The sequence below is a fragment of the Pelophylax lessonae genome (assembly GCF_965119305.1).
Source record: "Pelophylax lessonae genome assembly, chromosome: 1".
In the NCBI taxonomy this organism is placed as follows: Eukaryota; Metazoa; Chordata; class Amphibia; order Anura; family Ranidae; genus Pelophylax; species Pelophylax lessonae.
Genome location: NC_138768.1, coordinates 96,758,186 through 96,778,998, shown reverse-complemented (window position 1 = coordinate 96,778,998; position 20,813 = coordinate 96,758,186). Strand labels below are relative to the sequence as shown.

Below are 20,813 nucleotides of genomic sequence, written 5' to 3'. Positions count from 1 at the left end.
CCTAGACGTCGCTTCGGGAACGCTAGCGGAGGGCCGCTAGCGGGGGCACATGCGTGCGCCTTTTTCGCCACATGGGAAGCTAATCAGCGGGTCCAGTGGCCACCATTACTGCCAGGCAACCGCGATCGCTCCCCGTGGAGACAGACCTGCGGTTGTAAATAGGGCAGACTGCTGTTTTGTTAGTTATGAACACAGAGATTCTGTGTTCCTCTTATTTAGGAACACAGGTCTCTGTGTTCATGCAGCAAGCCCATCCCCCCCAAAGTTAGAAAGCACCCACTAGGGAAAAATAGTGCCCTATCATGTGCATCAGTGGGAGAAATAGTGCCCCATTGTTGATGTCATTAGTAGGAATTATGCCACATTGTTGATATCAGTGGGGGGAATAGTGTCTTACTCTATATCAGTGGAAGTAAAAGTGCCCCAAGGGCCAGATAAAGGCAAGCGAAGGGCTGCATCCGGCCACAGTTTGGAGACCACTAAGCTAAATTAATCTATTTTAATGACTTAAGGATCGGAAGGTTTTGCCCCTTTAATGACCAGGCCACTTTTTGCGATTCGGCACTGCATTACTTTACCAGACAATACTGCGGTCGTGCGACGCTGTACCAAAATAAAATCGATTTCCTTTTTTTCCCACAAATAGAGCTTTCCTTTGGTGGTATTTGATCATCTGTGCAATTTTTATATTTATTGCGCATTAAAAAAAAAAAGACCGACCGTTCTGAAAAAATATATATATACATATATATTTCACTTTCTGCTATATAACATTCCCAAAAAAAAAGAAATGTAAAAATCAATTTTTGTCATCCTTTTAGGCCAATTTGTATTCTGCTAAAAAAGCATGTATTGATTGGTTTGTGCAACAGTTATTGCGCCTACAAACTAGGGGAAAGATTTATGTCATTTTTATTTATTTATTTATTTTTACTAGTAATGGCGGCGATCTGCGATTTTCAGCAGGGCTGAGACATTGGGGCGGACAGATCGGATCCCTAACTGACATTTTTGACACTTTTGGGGGGACCAGTGACATTACTACAGTAATCAGTGCTACAAATATGCACTGTTACTGTACTAATGACACTGGCAGGGAAGGGGTTAACTCAAAGCGCTCAAAGGGTTAAGTGTGAGCCTAGGGGAGTGTTTTCTAACTGTATGGGGGAGGGACTTGTGGAATCAACACAGAGACCTGTGATCCTAAATAGGAGGTTTACTGGCGCTCTGTGATCATTTCAGAGAGAACGCCGGTCGTCCTCTCTCCACAGGGAGCGATCGCAGGTACCCGGCGGCAATCGCAACCACCGGCCCCATGCATCGGCTTCCCCGCTGCCTATAGGGAGCGGGCGCGCCCCCAGGAGCGCTCCTACGAGCCAGCCTACTGCAGTATATCTGTGGCAGGTTGTTGACAAGTGGTTAATATAGCTATAGTTAATATAGCTATTATAGTTAATAAAACCAAATTAGGGCCATCCAATCACTCCAAAACGATCCCTCCTTGACTATCAAGCCTTCAGACAAGGGGGGAAACGTTGTTGTGATGGATACTACAGGATATGAAGCAATGGTTCTAGATATTTTGAATAACAAAGATTGGTATTGCAAAATTTCGGAAACCTATTTAACGAGATTAGTCATCAAATATCGCCAACTCATTTTTGAAGCCTACTCCAGAGCATTAATAAATAAAAAAATGGGAGTTTTTGGATGTCAAAGATCCCAAGACCCCCACTATGTATGCCCTACCCAAGGTTCACAAAAACCTTAAAAAAACCCCTGGTAGACCCATTGTCTCCGGCAATGGAAGTTTGACTGAACGAGCCAGCCAATTGGTTGATGACTATCTACGTCCCCATGTACTGGCTCTACCCTCATATATTAGGGACACAAGTGACCTTATCAAGGCCATTGAAGGAATTCAGGTCCCCAAGGGTGCTTGGCTAGTAGGGATTGATGTAGAGGCCCTTTACAACTCTATCCCGCATCATTGCGGGGTTAGGGTTGTGGAGGGCTTCCTATCTGAGAGAGGTGGATCCTTGGTGGACTACAATGCTTTCATCATTTCACTTCTTAGATTCATTTTAACAAACAATGTTTTTGTGTTCAATGGCTCCCACTACCTCCAGGTGCAGGGTGTGGCTATGGGGACCAAATGTGCCCCCTCCTACGCCAACCTGCACCTGGGGGGATGGGAGCGGGATCTTTTCTTCAGGGACGACCTTGAAACTTTTCTTTCGCGGGTACTCCTTTGGAGAAGATTCATTGATGACATTTTTATGATTTGGACAGGGTCATTAACCATGCTATCAAAGTTTTTTGAGGCTCTCAAGTCTAACGACTTTAATCTCAAATTTACCTTTATGTATAGTCAGGAATATCTTGATTTCTTGGACATCAAAATATATGTGGGTGACGATGGCACCCTAGGCTCCACTTTGTTCCGTAAAACCACTGCGGGTAATACAATTCTGAAAGCAGACAGCTCTCATCCCCAACCGTTAGTATCCAGTATACCGTTTAGTCAATATCTCAGATTACGGCAAAACTGTACTAGATTGGAAGACTTTGAGAGAGAGGCCAAAAACCTACAAAGACGGCTTCTATGTAGGGGCTACAGCAAGGCCTGTTTAATAAAATCCTATCATAGGGCTAAAAAATCTGATAGAAATGACCTAATTTTCGGTACAAAAAAGAAAAACAACTTTGGAGGAGTACGGTTGATCACACTACTCGGGTCAACATGATCAGGTGCGCTCCATCCTAAAAAAGTTTTGGTATCTTTTGGAGGCTGATGAAAAAGTATCCAAACATATTGGGGATCGTCCCCAAATAACATTCAAAAGATCACGGTCATTGAGGGATCAATTGGTCCATAGCCATTACACCTCCTCTGGTAAATCAAAAAAATCCCTGACAGGTACCTATCCCTGCAGAAGATGCAACTTCTGCAAATATCTGTCAAACACTAGTGAAATCATTCTTCCAAATGGTAAAATATACAGACCCAATTTCTATGCCAATTGCCAAACTGTTGGTGTTGTATATATAATGTACTGCAATTGTAAGGCGTTTTATATTGGAAAAACCAAAAGGCCTTTCTTTAATCGTATTAGAGATCATGTCAAATTTGTTAAGAACAAAAAATTTGAAAGTCCCATCAGTCGCCATATGGGTCTCTATCATGGCTTCAATGATAAAATTATGACTTTTTTTGCCTTAGAACACATCCCACTCAATGAACGAGGAGGAAGTGTAGACAAAAATTTGTTGCAACGTGAAACCAAATGGATATTCAATTTATCAGCCACTCAATACCCTGGTATAAACGAGTCCATCAGTTTCAAACCCTTCCTTGGCTAGTAAAATGTCTAACTGAAAATTCTTTTAGCCTTATTCTAATTAAGGTATAGGCTGAATAATTGGATATATGCTAGTTGTCATGTATTCAACTTCTGCTTAATGTATTACAATATACATGTGTTTGTTGATTGTATAATTCTCTGAGTTTCTATTATACTCTTCAGATGTGTACCATCTGCCATAATCGAACAGAAGATCCTTTCTAAAAATTATTCCTAATTAAAATTCCTGACCTTTGCCGGCAAATGGACATGATTTGGGATGCCTGGTCTGGGTGGTGAGTTTTTCTATTCTTGGGGAGGGCTTGGAGGGTTGAGTATAATTTTTCCTGCCCCAACTTGTTGCCCATATGGGCACCCGCGGTGCCCTACCTTTTTTCTCCAGGCCCAGTTCCGACCTGGGTAGTAGAGACACCGCCCCTTTTGGTCCATGACCGCCCTTGAAACTTGAACCCTAAATAAAATAGATTACGCCAAAATAGATATTTCTCTATCATCAATAGGGGATATAAAAATGTGCACTCTTATCTATCATATATTCTTCCTACTAGAACAATCTATATTTATGTATGGATTTACTTATATGTGGACTTGTCCCCATTAGATCCATCATAACGTTAAACTTTTTTGTCTATGGAATATCGAAGTATTCAAAGGCACATATCATAATTGTATCTATTTTTCTCCATATTGGGACCTTCTTTTACTGCTTAGACAGCCTTATTCCTTCTAATCACAATGTTTCCATCTGTCTTTTTTGTCTCCCTTATATTGGAGACATTTCCTCTGCTGTTAGCGATCAATATGGCGACCGGACCGGATGTTGTTCTTCCTCGCTTCCGGTTTCCGGTCCGATCATGTGACGCGGTCCCGTCTTGATGACGCGTATCAAACACTGGGTTCCGGTTGGGCGGCTTGGAGCGCCTCGCTCTCACTCCCTCTGTGACGTCAGACGCCGAGCGAGTGGAGGAGATGCTTAAATGACGGCGCAAATGGTCAGTATGCCACTAGACCACCGGGGAACAGAACGATCCTATGCTACAACATGCGGTAATGGCGATTCCTCTTGATATCAAGCTTCTACTATGATTACCTTCTATTATTACTTAAGGACAATTTTTGCCTCTTTCTCTTTTTCCTCCTGTAGCTCCCTACTGGAGTGAATGCTGTAAGGGGCCTTTTGGAATTAGGCAATCTATACAGGACAATTGTATGCTGCTTTTAAGCCTTGGCTTTTCTGCAACACCGGACCACCAGGGTAAATATTATATACCTATATATATATACATTTATTTCAACATATGCTACCATGGCTATTTCATCTATGGAGTATATATTTATAAGAACTCTTATCTTTATAAGGGGATCATCTTCCTGTGATCCGATAGCGAATTCCACGTTAATTCCTATATGATCATCAATAAGGCCTTCCAAGTATATCTTCCCCTCAAGTTTTTTGAAGCAAAAGGTAAATTCACTACCAGTCCAAAGTTTGAAGTCATTTGTTTATTTATGTCCTTCATGAAACTTATGCAAATTGTTTCCCCCACATTGTAGCCGCAGTTGTCTTTTGTGTTACTTTTGGCTTGGCTCGCATCTCCTCTATGGGTCAACCCTAAGGGGTCAGGTCTCTCGGCCTCCTCCCTTCCACCCACTCCTGTCCTTGTATCCACGTCATTGCTATCCCCGGCAAACAAAGGTCCAGGTTTTTTCAAGGTACATTTTCGCTGATGTTATATTTATTGAAGTTAGAGATTGTTTCTGGGCATTCAATATAGGACCATTGATATATGTCCGTTATATGCCTTTTTGCTTTTTGTTTTGTTATTCTTATCTCCTCTCTTTTGTAAATTTAGAAATGCTCACTCTCGAGAAATGTCTATCAAACTCCTGAAGAAGCTATTATGAAGATGGCGAAACATGTAGAGTTGACATAATCGAGTGCTTTCTTGTTTTTTACTATTTTAAAGTTCTGTTTGTCATGTCCTAGTCCTCTATGTACAAATAAAATGTGATTTTTATGAGAATCCAGATTTTTCTCCATCATTTGCACCTTTAAAGTCCCACTTTGCCCCTCCTATTGTAAGTGGTTAATATAGCTGTGTTAGGACAGTAGTTCCGTTAATTTTGGGGAGATTTCTGTGGTAATCTTATTGCCTCACAGTTTATATAAAGCAACATCTTGAAAGCTTTCCATGCACCATGTTGGTACAGTTTTTTTGAGCAGGTTTAGACCTACCACATTTTTCTATACATGGGGACATGCAGTATGTGATTAGCAAATAACTGATTAGCAAATAATGGAATAGTTATGCAGTGTAATAAATCAAAAAGAATCTTACCAGTTTCCCTCAAGATTTTTAAATTGTTGAATGGCATAACCAAACTGTACATCTTTTGGACCAGAAAGTAGTTTGTTGCTGGAAAGCCCAACATTGTATGACATGCAGAATTTCAGCAGAATGCCTGCAAGAAAAGATGAAATATTGAAGATAATATATTGTTAAAAACATATCTACTATGTTCTACAGGCAGTTTTTGGATTTCATGGTTGTGTATCTCTGTATATCTCTGTATATTTCTCTCACCACAGTCTAGACACATATCGATTGGTTAACTGCTGTCTGCCAAAAATGACTCAAAGTGTGTGGTTGTAACGCTATATTAGAAGCTCCAGTGAAACAGGAAGTATTGTCAATGCTTAACCACTTCTGGTTTTACCCCCTTAATGACCAGGTCATTTTTCACGATACAGCACTGCGTTACTTTAACTGACAATTGCGCGGTCGTGCGATGCTGTACCCAAATTAAATTGATGCATTTGCACATGCATTAGCACTTTTTTTTTTGTCTGCTCTCTACATAGGTTACCGACACTTATATATGCGTTCCCTTTTCACTCAGATGGAGAGTGTGGGTTTTTGGGCCTCTCCTGAAGCCTAGGTGGAGGATATAGGGCCATTAGGTTATTTCCTCCCTTGCCTGCCTTCCGGCGGGGGGGTGGGGTGGGGGGGAGGGGGGTTCTCTACATAGTTATTTTTTTATTTTTTTCAAAGCCATATTTCCTCTGGCTTAAAGGAGAAGTCCAGGCAAAACCTAACTAACGCTAAACCTGCTCTGTGCCACATTCTAAACCTAATACCCTGAAAAAACCCTGTAAAAAAATCGCAGTACTTACCTTTTCTGCACCTGATCCAGTGCGGTCTCCAGCGGCGGAAGCTCTGTGCAGGAGAGGACCGACAATGGCTGTGAAATTAATGGGGAGTGACGTCACCCATAGAGTTACTATAAGGGCTTCCGTTGTCAGATATCTCTCCTGCACCCACCTCGATGCTGAAGCCACCGCTGACAGCTGATGCTGGGACTGGAATGGATTGGCTGCAGAATAGGTAAATACAGTGATTTTTGCTTTACATGGTTAGACATATTGGGTTTAGAATGTTACACAGAGCAGGTTTAGCGTTAGTTAGGTTTTGCCTAGACTGCTACATTAAGGGCCCATTCACATTACACCACACATAAAAGCACTAGCATTATATCTACTAAGTAAAAAATATGTAGTTAAATAATTTAAGTAGATAGTGGCACTATCAATATCACCTGTGCAAAAAGTGGTTAAATAAATTGCAGCACACTAGTCCTCATGTAGTAAACTCACAATTTGTATGTAAAAATAGCGCATAACTAAGGCAGCAGGTAAGCTGACATATCTTGGGCGCGGCGGATCGAACCCAAACAAATCCGTGTCTCACCCAACCACTCGCGATGACCGGATTGTCACTTCTGGTTTAGCGTCAACAGCAACCAGAAGTGACACGTTTTTTTACATACACATTGTGAGTTTACTACATGAGGATTAGTGTGCTTTTAATAAAGTGTTTTTAAAGTATTACGCCCGTGCAAAAAAAGTGGTTAAATAAATACAGAGTCCACAAAATAATTGAAAGTTCGTATTAAATTAAACAACATGAAAGTCCATAAAGAAAATCTTTCAACGGCTATCCACCACACCACGTGCACCAGTGTCACCACTCCCTTTCGGATGTCCACTCACCAGACGTAAATGCCAAATATTCTCATATTGGTTAAAAAACAGCGGGTACCTTCTCTAGGGTTAATGGTGATTCACAACAGGTGTTCAATCCTCAATAGTGCTCCATACATAAATGGCATAGATGTAAAAAGAAAAAAGGGAATGCCCATAGTGTTATAATGTCTAAACACTTTATTATAAGCACACTAATCATCATGTAGTAAACTCACAATGTGTATGTAAAAATAGCGCATAACAAAGGCAGCAGGTAAGTTGACATATCTTGGTCGCGGCGGACTGAACACAAACAAATCCGTGTCTCACCCAACCACTAGCGATGTTCCAGATTGTCACTTCCGGTTTAGCATCAACGGCAACCAGAAGTGACAAGTTTTTTACATACACATTGTGAGTTTACTACATGAGGATTAGTGTGCTTTTAATGAAGTGTTTTTAAAGTATTACACCGGTGCAAAAAGTGGTTAAATAAATACAGAGTCCACAAAATAATTGAAAGTTTGTATTAAATTAAACAACATGAAAGTCCATAAAGAAAATCTTTCAATGGCTATCCACCACACCACGTGCACCAGTGTCACCACTCCCTTTCGGATGTCCACTCACCAGATGTAAATGCCAAATATTCTCATATTGGCAAAAAACAGCGGGTACCTTCTCTAGGGTTAATGGTGATTCACAACAGGTGTTCAATCCTCAATAGTGCTCCATAGATAAATGGCATAGATGTAAAAAGAAAAAAGGAAATGTCCATAGTGTTATAATGTATAAACACTTTATTATAAGCACACTAATCGTCATGTAGTAAACTCACAATGTGTATTTAAAAATAGCGCATAACTAAGGCAGCAGGTAAGCTGACATATCTTGGTCGCGGCGGACCGAGCCCAAACAAATCCGTGTCTCACCCAACCAATCGCGATGACCGGATTGTCACTTCCGGTTTAGCGTCAACAGCAACCAGAAGTGACACGTTTTTTTTACATACACATTGTGAGTTTACTACATGAGGATTAGTGTGCTTTTGACACTTTTAAGTGTTTTTAAAGTATTACACCAGTGCAAAAAGTGGTTAAATAATAACAGAGTCCACAAAATAATTGAAAGTTCGTATTAAATTAAACAACATGAAAGTCCATAAAGAAAATCTTTCAACGGCTATCCACCACACCACGTACACCAGTGCCACCACTCCCTTTCGTATGTCCACTCACCAGATGTAAATGCCAAATATTCTCATATTGGCAAAAAACAGCGGGCCCACGGCCACCCCGGAGCTGTGTGAACCGGCTCCATTGGGACTCAGTCACACTCTCCTGTGATGCAAATTGGATGCGAGGAAATCCACATCCTATTCGCATCAGTGTGAACCCAGCCTAAAGCCAACCACTAAACATTTTTTCCAGTTCTGGATGTTGTTGAGAAGCTTAAAGGGTTAGTTCACCTTTACCAAAAAACTGCCTATGCAGGTAAGGGGCACCTGTAGATAAAAACAAACTGCACAGCTTTGACTAAAGTTGGAAAATGCCCTTACTATGGGTGTAGGCCATTCATTTACCTCCTATCCTGCCTTGTTGCTAGGATGTTGGTAAGACACTCCCAAACATTACTGCTTACCCCCACCATCACAGGAGTGAGCTTTTTAAAACCCCTGCATATGTGTGGTTCACTATCTCTTCTGTCGAAGCATTGCTGAGCTCAGAGTTACTGCTTCAGAGAACACAGAGTGCATGTGAGGAGGTTTGAATTAAATAAGGGAGTATCTTAGCAACATCCTAGCAACCATGCAGGAAATAATTATGCCAACTCAGGCTGGGTTTACACTGGTGTGAATAGGATATGGGTTTTCCCTGTATCCAATTTGCATGTCAGAAGAGTGTGACCGGCTCGGTTCACACAGCTCCGTGCGGCTGCGGAGCAGTTTGTGGAAGGGTCCTGTGCGTCTTCTGGTCCGTTTCAGGTCTGAACTCAGCCAAAACTTCAGATTAAATTCAGACCTGAGACGGTGAACAGGGAGACACCACACCCCCTGCTGCGAGACGCTCCGCACACAGTGTGAACCCAGCCTCAGGGAGTTTTTCATTCAGTCGTCATGAGGTACATAAATGGCCTACACCTATAGCAAGGCCTACACCTATAGCAAGGCCTACACCTATAGCAAGGGCATTATTCATCTTTGATCAAATCTGCACCGTTTCCTTTTATCTACAAACACTCCTTATATTCATAGGCAGTTTTATGGGAAAGGTGAACTATCCCTTTACATATTACATTTTTATTGCTGTATCTGTATGTGACTCTCTTAGGAGATTTCACTGCACTTTGTAGCCCCGGGACTGCAGGACAATAAACAAGGGGAGGTGTTGTCACTGGAACAGGAGGTCACAGACAGTCACAGTATGCTGACAGGGATTCTAAGGAATGTGCTGAAGTGTGGAAAAGCCTTCTGGTCTCTAATCAACAGAAAATCACACATCCCAATAAAACAGAATGAATATAAACAATTTAGTACTTCAGTATTTATAGTTTTCTGGCCTGCATACTCTGTGTATGTCTGTATGGTATGCAACAGTGAATAACTTCCTGACTCACTATGTTATGTCTATACTGAACTACACAACCACGCAACATCCGGCTTCCTAGTAAACAGAAGGTTTGGTTCATAGATTATGCAATATTTGTATCTAGACTAGTTAACCATTTCCAACATTCCACAGGGTTCAAGACACAGGATATTAGTCACAATGATGCCATATATTCAGGACTCGCTCACACCACTTCAGCTGAGCTGATCTGCATACATCAATGCAGGTTCCACGCCAGAACAAACAAACAATTGTTTTCTCTGTGCTGCCTCGAGGTGGGATTCAGTGCCTTGTGTAAAGCTCGTTATTTTTAAAAACCACATGGACTCCTCCATCCACACAAGGGAGGTGGATGGAAGAAATCTCCTCGCTGCGCTATTGTATTCTGAGAGCAAGGACTCCTCCACTGTCAGAATACACTGATCAGCGCTGCAACCAATCGCCTGCATGCACTGATCAAGTAAAAATTTTCCAACATTTTCCATCAAGTGTTGATTGTTAGATCGACTTTTGTCGAGGTAGAATGGTCAAAGAATAGATGGAAATTCGGGCGGGCCCTGCTGCTTCATCTAGCCAGCTTTAAAATGTACATATGCTGCATTGTACCGCCCCTCGTGGTGCCCCTGAGGTATGCACAGAATTGAATGAGATGCCAGTTTGTGCCATTTCAATGAAGTTTTTAAATAAAGAAAAAAAAAGTTGTAACCACTGCCATGTAGTGGACACCAGCACGCGTGCTAAGGACTCACTTATACCTGTGGCAAAGACAGCCGAGTGAGACAGGAGGTGAGGAGGCGATGTGTGGCCTCCTCACTGCCAGGTCTAATCCCCCCCCCACTAAATGTTGCACTGGCAGGGCCGGATTAACATAGGGGCTATTGGAGCTGCAGCTCCAGACCCCTACCTCAATATAGGCCCAGAAGGGGCACACTAGGAGATTATCTGTGCAGCACTACTGTAGTCACCACCTAACAGGAAGTTGGAAGATTATGGAGGAGGCGGAGAGCAATAGAAGGTACTTTTTTGGTCTTAAAGCAATTGTAAAAGAAATGTTTTAAAATAACAAACATCTCTATACTTACCTGCTATGTGCAAAGGAATTGCAAAGAGCAGCCTAGAACATCTTCTTATCGGGTCCCCTGCCAGCGCTCCTGTATCCCCCTCTCTATCAAGTGCCCCCATTGGAAGCTGCTTCCCATGGGGGCATTTCTTCATGCTTGCTTCCGAGCGCCGCTGCTTTTGTCCATTGACCTAGAAAGTGGGACTGGGCCCTGCCCCCCCACTCCTTCGTCGCTGTCTTTGAATAGCTTAGGACCAATGGCTACTGGTGCCCCAGCTAAGCTAGTGATACCACTGCAGAATCCCAATGCACACATTCCTAGGTAATGGCTCTGTATATAGACAGGTGCTGTAGCAACCAGCTGGAACTGAAGAGAGTCAAGGCAGAAGAATGTCACCAGCACACCATGGATCTCCAATGTGAGTCCTGCGAGGCAGCGAAATGGTGATTTTTCTATAACAATGTGATCGCTCAATATAATTCTTTGGACACACATTGGAGATTCATGGTGTGCTGGTGACATTCTTCTGCCAGCAAAGTTAGTGAGACACGGAAGTGAGGGGAGAAACCGATGCAGATGTGCACAGTGCGGAATCGAATGAAGGACTCAGGTAAGTATTAGGCCCCTTTCACACAGGCGGACCGTTCAGATCCGCCTGTCAGTTTTTTGGGCGGATCTGAATGGACGCCCCATGCATCTCTATGGGGCATCGGATGTCAGCGGAGACATGTCCACTGACATCCGATCCATCAAATCTGGACGGATGGAAACCCTATTTTCCATCCGTCCAGCGGATTGGATGGGATCGGATGAGAAAGGACAGACGGTTCCTTGCCATCCGATTCCCCCATAGAGAACAGCGGGACCTGACAGCTGTGTCTCCACAGACAGCGCAGAGACACAGCTGCCATCCGCCTGCTCAGCCTAAGGGGGGGGGGGGGGGGGTTGAGAGACCAGATTCCATGCCTAAACATTTTTTGACCTCGATGTCTTTGTAAAAAAATGTTTAGGCTTTAGAACCATTTTAAAGTGTAACCAAAAGAAGAAGAGACACATTTTGTTTTCATTTTGGATAAAGTAGAGAGGAATTAAAACTCCTGTGTTTACTGTTATCACCAAAATTGGAAGTGAAAGAAAATCCCAAATTTTGGGTTGTCCCCAAAACAGACAGAGGGGGGATCATCCAATTGTGACCCTGGTGACAACCAGAGATTATCTGACTTTGGAGGGATTTGCTCTCACTTCCTGTTTTGGTTATTGAACAGGGAGTGAAGGGAAATCTCCTCAATAGGACACAGATGGCAAAAAAATCTGACAGGGGTTATAACCCTCCCTATAAAATGTTTTTAATTCAAGCATACTTGAATATTAGGAGGAAGCAGACAATGAAGAATAAGTAGGACATTTGTGGACATGTCCTTAATTTGCGCTGTATGCTGGTTTCAATTTCCGACTTGTGAATAATGTCTATGTTGTAGAACAGCCGGTAAATGTGTAACTAGGAATGTGTCAAACATGAGACACTCTTCCTGCGTCCTTCGTGAGACGGGCATGTTCTATGAATCACATTCTGTATTTACTTTGTAACAGCTATTACCTATCTGCAGACACATTTCAAGTCTGCTTATTTTGTTTTTTTGGGGGGGAGTTTTTGTGTTGAAATTTTGCAAAAAGGCGTATCAGCCCTAATTATGTCATTTAATGTTTGTTTTTTTATTTGGGGGCGGTTCTTTAACCCCTCCAATTCAAAGTTGGTGTTCCATAGAGAGCCATTTGTTGCGTCAGTTCATCAATCATAATTTTAGCAGCGTGAATGAGCTGCTAAAAATCAGCCATGTAGCTGAAGCCATAGACATATCTGATTTAATACATTATTTATAATTGTATCATTATTATCTGCATTTTTAGCAGTGATCTACAGTATTCTGCTTATATTTGCTTTTAAAATCATTCATGACTTTGTAAAAGTGAGATGAAATATAAGATGCAAAACATTCTGGAGGTTTTGTTAGAGTAAAGTTATTCTTACTCCTGTTTTGGCTCTTTATAATTTATTGGGATAATAACCGGAGTATGCCCCCATATCCTAAAAGTACTGAATATGCAAATTTCCTAGAATTCCCAGACAACTCATAGGAAAAGGACTTTAAAGGTGAGTGGTCTCCCAAATAAACACTTATACAAGCAATTTTAAATTAAACAGCTTTATTAAGTAAGCACATTAAAATGTGATAGGATGAATACATTCCTCGATTAACCACTTAAGCCCCGGAGGATTTGGCTGCTAAAAGACCAGGGTTTTTTTTGCGATTTTTTACTGCGTGACTTTAACGGACAATTGCGCGGTCGTGCGACGCTGTACCTAAACAAATTTGACGTCCTTTTTTCCCCACAAACAGAGCTTTCTTTTGGTGGTATTTGATCACCTGTGCGATTTTTTGATCATGCGCTATAAACAAAAAAAGAGCGTCAATTTTGCAAAAATAGCAATAATTTTCACATTTTTTATATGAAATTCCCCCCCCCCCCCCCCAAAAAAATGTAAAAATCAAAATTTTTTAACATTTTCGGCCAATTTGTTTTATGCTACATATGTTTGGTAAAAAAAAATCGCAAAAAGCGTATTTTGATTGGTTTGCGCAAAAGTTATCGCGTTTACTAACAAAGGGAAAGATTTTTGTCATTTTTGGTGTTTTTTTTTAACGCGTAATGGCGGCGATCTGCGTTTTTTTTGCGGTACTGCGACATTGCGGCGGACAGATCGGACCCTTGACTGACATTTTTGACACTTTTGGGGTTACCAGTGACATTACTGCAGTAATCAGTGCTATACATATGCACTGTTACTGCAAAAATGGCACTGGCAGGGAAGGAGTTAACTATATTGGAGAGGGAGGGGTTAAGTGTGTCCTAGGGGTTTCTAACTGTAAAGGGACATTCCTATTGGTGTAAAAACAAAGATCAACGGTCCTACATAGTAGAACCGTCTGATCTTCATTTTTACACAGGGGAGAATGACAGACGGCTTGTTTACATAAGCCGTCCGCCTTTCTCCCTTCACCGGAGCGATCGTGAGTGACCGGCGGACGATCGGGTCCATCGGTCACACGCACTGACTTGTCAGTGAACGAGCCGGGGCGGGCGCGCACCTCGGCGGGCGCGAGCCCGCCCGCAATTGGCTCGCAAGTCAGTGACAGGTGAGTGACGTACCCCTACGTCACTCTGCCTGGCCGGGGTTGACCGCCGCAGTATGTAGTCGTGCGGCGGTCGGCAACCGGTTAAAATAGCTTGATGAACCCAGATTGATCATTGAAAATAATCCCCGGAAATGGTAGAAATGCATATATGATAAAAGTCCACCTGTTGTAAATGTTGGTACCAAATATAACATTATCTCTATTTGGTCCAATGAAGTGATGGTGCAAATCAATAAAAGATAATACATAAAGCAAGCCCCAATATGTTTCACCTGCAGGGGGCCTCCTCAGGGGAATTGTGGGGTTATGTTCTAAAAACCGCATCTGTAGCATTCTGGAAATACGCCAGCCCAATTATAAATCACAGATCTACAGTGAAAATGTCCATGTCAGAATGGTCCACTCGCTTTAGACCCTGGAAAAACATCTTCAATAACTGCCACATAAGGTCCAGGTCCCAAGGGACTCAGTTGTATCATGCATGCCCAGGCCCAAAACCCAAAATGTAAGCAACCACTCCTATTCCCTTCAAAGCCTCTGACCTTACAAAATGGTAACCAAAGTAGCGTGGACCAAGCAGCCAAACCAATTTGGCCTGTCTTTTAGGCTTGGTTCACATCTTTACAATGCATAAATGTGCGCACATTACCATGCATTAGCATGCATTATGTTAAGGTAGATCTTTTATTTTGAATGTTCCAACACTGCCAAAATTGCACCAGACTCCTTTTCAGGAGTGGACAGTACTGTGTCTTCTCTTGTTGTGGTGTGCTGCAGCACAGTTGTGTTGCCTGGGGGTTTAACATCTCTAAGCAAAACTTTTTTTTTGGAAAGGGGGGGGGGGTAGAGCTGGGAAAGGTTACAACCTCTGTCAAGTTTCTATTGGGAAGAGTCAACCTTCTATTTTGTACTCACTTTGGGAAATTTCCTCTAACTTTATGCATCTCTGGGAAAGGAAGTGAAAGTAAATTTCCCCAATGGTACACAGGCAGTTTATATAAACCTGGAAAAGGTTTTAACTCTTTCCTACTTAATAAAGGGTTGTCTATATACTGTATATACTTTAATACATCGGGGTGCCATTCAAAATGAATGGCACCACAATGCATAACTAAATGCATAGTGCATTACACAGTATTGAGATTCTGTCCTTAGTGTAAAGAGTTCTTCCTATAGCTGAAACCATCCATCTAGACAAGTGATATGTGTATCAAAATTATTTAAATTAATTTAAAGTATAGTACTCTTAAAGGAGCCTTCTAGTTTTAGATCAGCTATATTATTATTGATTTTGTAGTGGATTCTTTGTGTTCCGAATGTCACAATGGATTGTTACTGTAAGTACAAATCTGAGCAGGATTTAAGTATATTTGTTACTGTAAGGTACAATCTTATCTGGGTTTCCACTAGCAGATCAAATATTGTTTTAATAACAAGCTATACCTGTTGTATGTTGCTTGTTTAACCGCTTTCCTGCTACAGGGCAGCCAGTGTGCGCATAATCACGTATATATACATGATCTCGCAAGTCGCTGGCACACTTGCACGCCGTCGGCAGCTTGCTCCCACTGTGATTGTGCACAGCAGGAGCCAATCAGCAGGTACGGCCGTCTAGATGTCCGCGGCACCCGCCAGTCCTTCAGTACACAGGCAGAACAGCAGTGCCTATGTAAACAAGGCAGATTGCCTTTCTGTCTGGAGCAAAGGCATTGATCCTGTGTTCTTGCAAATGTTTTTTTTTTTTACTTTGCTTGAAGAGGGGGAGGGTTAGAACTGAGTTATTGTTGTGGACATTCTCCCATAGTTTTTGTTAATGCCACATGGCAGGAAATGAAAGGAAATCCCATGACAAGGGTACTTCAGAGGTAGTCTACCACCACTACCATTACCTCATTTCCAAGTTTACCACTTGTATCAACCCTAACAAACATGGATCAAACAAGAGTAGAGTTCAATGACCAGAGCAGCTCTTTATTACAAAATCTAAACCAATAGGTAACAAAAATATCCAAAAAAATAACAAGATGGTTAAAGGTCCTTGAAGGCACCAGGAGAAAAATATCCAAACAGAATATTGGCCCTACAGTAGAGATTATTTTACTTGGTAGGCCCCCAGCTGCACTGCACCACCTTAAAAACAATTACAGAAAACAACTGCAAAATAAACATCCATACATTTATCCTTATTCTCAAAAGTTGGACCACACTAAAACAGGACACAATGCCTTTAATGAAGCATCTGCAAAGACCCTAAAACTACAAACTAGCTGCTATTACCGTGGGACTCAAGGAATAAAGAGCAACGGGAAGCAAAATGCATAGTGGGAGTGGAAAGCTCTTCAGATGCTGGTCAGTCTCAGAACGCCACTGCCTTGCTCCTTCCTACGGATCGGCTCAGAAGACCCCTCCCCCTGAGAACCCATTTACCTATCAGGTAAAAGAACCTCCTCCATTTTCTATCCTTCTTATTCCTTCAGCTGCCTGGTACCCCTTCAACCCTCTCATGTGGCCCCTCTGGAAACATGAAAGCCCCCTCAGAAACATGGTGGCTTTTCCACTTCTGTAATATGATAAATTATCCGTTGACTTATTCATCTACTGTGGTGCGCTCATCATTTAAATACCCCTTCTCTGGTGGGGACCCTCTGTGACACCCTGGCCAATGAAGAGCAGCCTTCAAAAATTGTACCCTCTGGGCCACTGATTCCCATTCACAACTGAGTCCAGGAAGAAAATTACAGAGGAGAACATATAATTGGGTAAGTGGTTTTTCTTGCAACAGAAGCTGGAACTTAGACCTGAATGGCCAAAATGACAAGTGAACCTATATTTGGACCAATGCAACAAGCTTGTAGGCACTGTTTTACTTTTTAGGAAGATGCACTGCAAACTAAATGTAAAAAATATATAAACTAGTTTATAAACTTGTAATCTTCATAATTATATGAACAAAACTGTCCTGAAGCCAACAGTATTTCCTCCTTATATAAGTATAAAATACATTTAAATAAAAAAAAATGTAAAATCCTATTGGTTACTATGGAATACTTCTCTTTGCACATCGTTACTGCTGTTTTTGTTATTATTGATTCATTTTTTAAACTATCTCTTATATTAAAGGGTAACTCCACTTTTGTGGGGGGAAAAAATAGCAAATGAAGAAAAAACAATATAGCGTAAACAATTGCAACACAAATCATATTGTAATTGAATGTTATTAAAAATTACCTTTACTATTCAATGTGCAACCATTGCAATTTTCTGAAAATGCAATGCAAAATGGCTACCTGGAGCTGTTCTGTACACAGAATGTGTACTGACCACACCCCAGAAACATCATTTCCTGCTTGTGTGATTGGCTCACCAATTTTCCAAGGAGTCAGCCTAAGATACAAGTCAGATTTCTGGCATCCCCTGCAACAAAAATTTCATTTTTGGTTACATACTCCCAATAGGAGCACATCCAAAGGGATGCAGACCCAACCGATTTCCTCATTAGAGCCCTGCAACTGCCACAGCTGGTTGATAATTATGAAACCACTCCCATTTGACCCACTCAGCACAGAGGCACAGAGGAACAAACAATGATTTCTTCAGAATATCAAAAGGTAGGAATCTGCAACAAAGGTTGTTAAAATCTTTGTAATGTACAGAGATCACCCACAGGGAAAAGTTTTTTTCTCAGCAAAAGTGGAGAATTGCTTTAAGTTTCTGCGGAGAGTGCACAAAACGTGCAAGAGGTAAAAAAAAAAAGAATGGTGTACATCAGGCATGTCCAACCTGCGGCCCGGGGGCCGCATGTGGCCCGGAACCGCAGGCAACGCGGCCCACTGCCCCCTGACAATTTTTTTTTTGCTAGGGAGGAAGGAAGTCAGGTTGGGGGCATGGCCACAGTGGCTTCCAACTAACGGTAGGCAGAGGCTGCCTCGGAGGGGAGGGGTGAGCATGTACAGTGTTTCTGACTTCTACTACCATGACCACTTCAAATCACTGAATGGTGGTTAGAGTGTTCCTTTGATATCTCTCAGAAGAAGTAAACCTCTGTATACTGATTCCATTTCATTTGATCATCCTCTATTTGAGTTAAATTAGTGCGGGGGGTGAGGCGGCACGGGAAGGGCACGGCGGCATTTTATTACTTATATACCTTAACTATAGTATATAGTTTATATGCGGCCCGAGAAAATTTCTCTACACTCAATGTGGCCCAGAGAAGCCAAAAGGCTGGACACCCATGGTGTACATGCTCACAGCTGACACAGAGGTGGAGTTCATAGATAGAAAAAAAAAAAAAAACATAGAAGTTGTACAAAATATCATACGGGCTTATAGTGCATTGCTCGAGAACAAGTTATATAAAGGAATATTTAAAGGGGTATCTAGCTCACCAGGGGGATTCCCCATGGACAAACATTAAAGGTATAGATCAGTATCTTAAGCATCAGCTTATTTAGCAGTAGAAGAATTGTCTAGCCAGCATGACCAGACTTTTTGAAAGTTCTCCTAACAACCTCTGCTGCTATAGGTGGCTTGATATACCGGTAGAGGTAAGTTGGAGTTCAATAATTGCATTCTGAACTGAACAGTAGATGTTTTTTCCAGCACACTGTGACAGCCTTTCTGGCTTAAAACAACAAAAGGTTTAGGAGGATCCGTATCGTCCCTATGTTGGCAAGTTCCTCTACAAGGCCCAGCAAACAGTTCCTAGGGGTACAGTTGATGTGTACATGGGTTGTGGAGCTGATGACTTGAACCATATCCTTCCAATATGAAGTAATGGCTGGGCAAGTCCAGAATATGTGAAAAAAATATTATTATTAAAAATAATAATAATATAGATCTTTTAATCTATTATTACTTTTTTATGTATTTTACATTAAAGTACAGTATACAGTAAGCATACGTGCATTGATCATAATACAGCACATGATAGGAAACACAAAATATTAGATACAATAAAGCTCAATGAATAAACCTGAGCGCCTGCATGTCTCTATCTGCAGTTCCCCAGGCAGTAAAGGAAGCTGAATCCGATTTTTCTTGTGAAATTGGTCTTGTCAGTTGAAATTATAACAATGTGATAGTGGCATAGTCAATGTACATAACACCTGGTGTTATGGAGGACTGACATTATTCTACGTTATGTGAGTCAATTCTGTTCCGACACTCCTCTCTCTCTCTGTTAGATGATGCTGAATAGCTGAATGCTTCACTTACAGCTGATTTTCGAGTGGTAATTTCATTCTCTATGCCAAAAAAATTAAAACCATACATGAGCCTGTTTCTTATTAGCCAGAATGACATCATTGCCTAGATTACATACTGGGCATATCATATATCACATATACAGAAATTCTTCCTTCTCCATAGAATACATTCCCACATGTAGAGATTTGTCAGGAGGGGGTGATGAAGTCAGGACCGTATCTACAGCGCTAATTTCTAAAGGGAGGAAGAGTTGAGGCAGACCTATACAGAAAAATGAATAAAGCTTTAGTTGAAAATCTGGTCTGTATAATATCATGAAATGTTCATGAAAACTCCCAAAAGAGTGCCGTTTGTGATTATTTCATATATCTGCATTCTTACATTGCTCAAACACATGGTCAGAGACTGATATTTAGCCACCAGTGACCAGTGGCCCATCACTCCTCCAAGATCCCCTGTGTTAAAATTGGTCATGTGATTGTCCACTAAATAATTTTTATAGGTACCCCAAGTTCTTTTTAAAATACCCCGCTGCTATATACCCTTCCCGATGTTCCTTCCTGAAAACTGTTTACCTTCTGGAGCCAAACGTTGCAAGCCTTGTGTAATCTTTGTTTCAGGGAGTGTTAAGTTTACACTGTTCCAATGAACTTTTAATTTTCCCATTTGTCAGTTCTTGGGCCTCACCCATGGCTGCTCAGGCGCTAACCACTACATCTTGGGAGGAAGGAGAGAAGGTCCCATACCTGGAAGTACAAGTTTTGCAAAAGGCTCTTGCAGATAAGAAGGTAATAGTTACAAAAATTCCAGGTATCAATATTTTTACATAGTTACAGTGATCCAGGTTTAGCCAATGTAACTATGCATATACCATACATGTGGGATCACTGTACAGTAGATACCACAACTTTAGTGATCTCCACAGTGATCTCCACTCCCGCTGCTTGCTGAATGGACTGATTGGCAAGGGCACTATTCAGAGAACGCTTTACATTTTCTCAATGCATGGAAAACGTACTCTGATTGGAGAAGGTGGATAGGCAGGACGGTGATGTCATGCTCTCCAATGCATCCAATCAGAGAATGCTTTGCATGCATTGAGAAAATGCAAAGCATTCTCTGAATAGCACCCATGCCCAGCGACCTACCTCCAGTGTTCAGTAAGCAGCAGGACAGCCGCTTGGCACGGGACCCAGAAACTAGTGTAGAGCATGTAGTAGAACTGCCTACTAAAGTGATTTCCAGGTTCTAGAGGGATCCCACAGCTATGGTATATGCATACTTGTATTGGTCCAAGTTGGATCAATGTAAAAATATCCATACAAATAATTTTTCTTTAAGCAGTGAGA

General features: G+C 41.7%; 1 protein-coding gene across 1 annotated transcript in view; it reads right to left on the bottom strand.

The window, feature by feature from the left end:
• Positions 1-20,813, bottom strand: part of ITGA2 (integrin subunit alpha 2) — a 216,199-nt gene that overhangs the window by 115,601 nt on the left and 79,785 nt on the right. Inside the window, exon 2 of the mRNA XM_082258852.1 lies at positions 5,705-5,828. Within this exon, the coding sequence (XP_082114978.1) occupies positions 5,705-5,828 (124 nt within the window). The remainder of the gene's footprint in view (positions 1-5,704; positions 5,829-20,813) is intronic.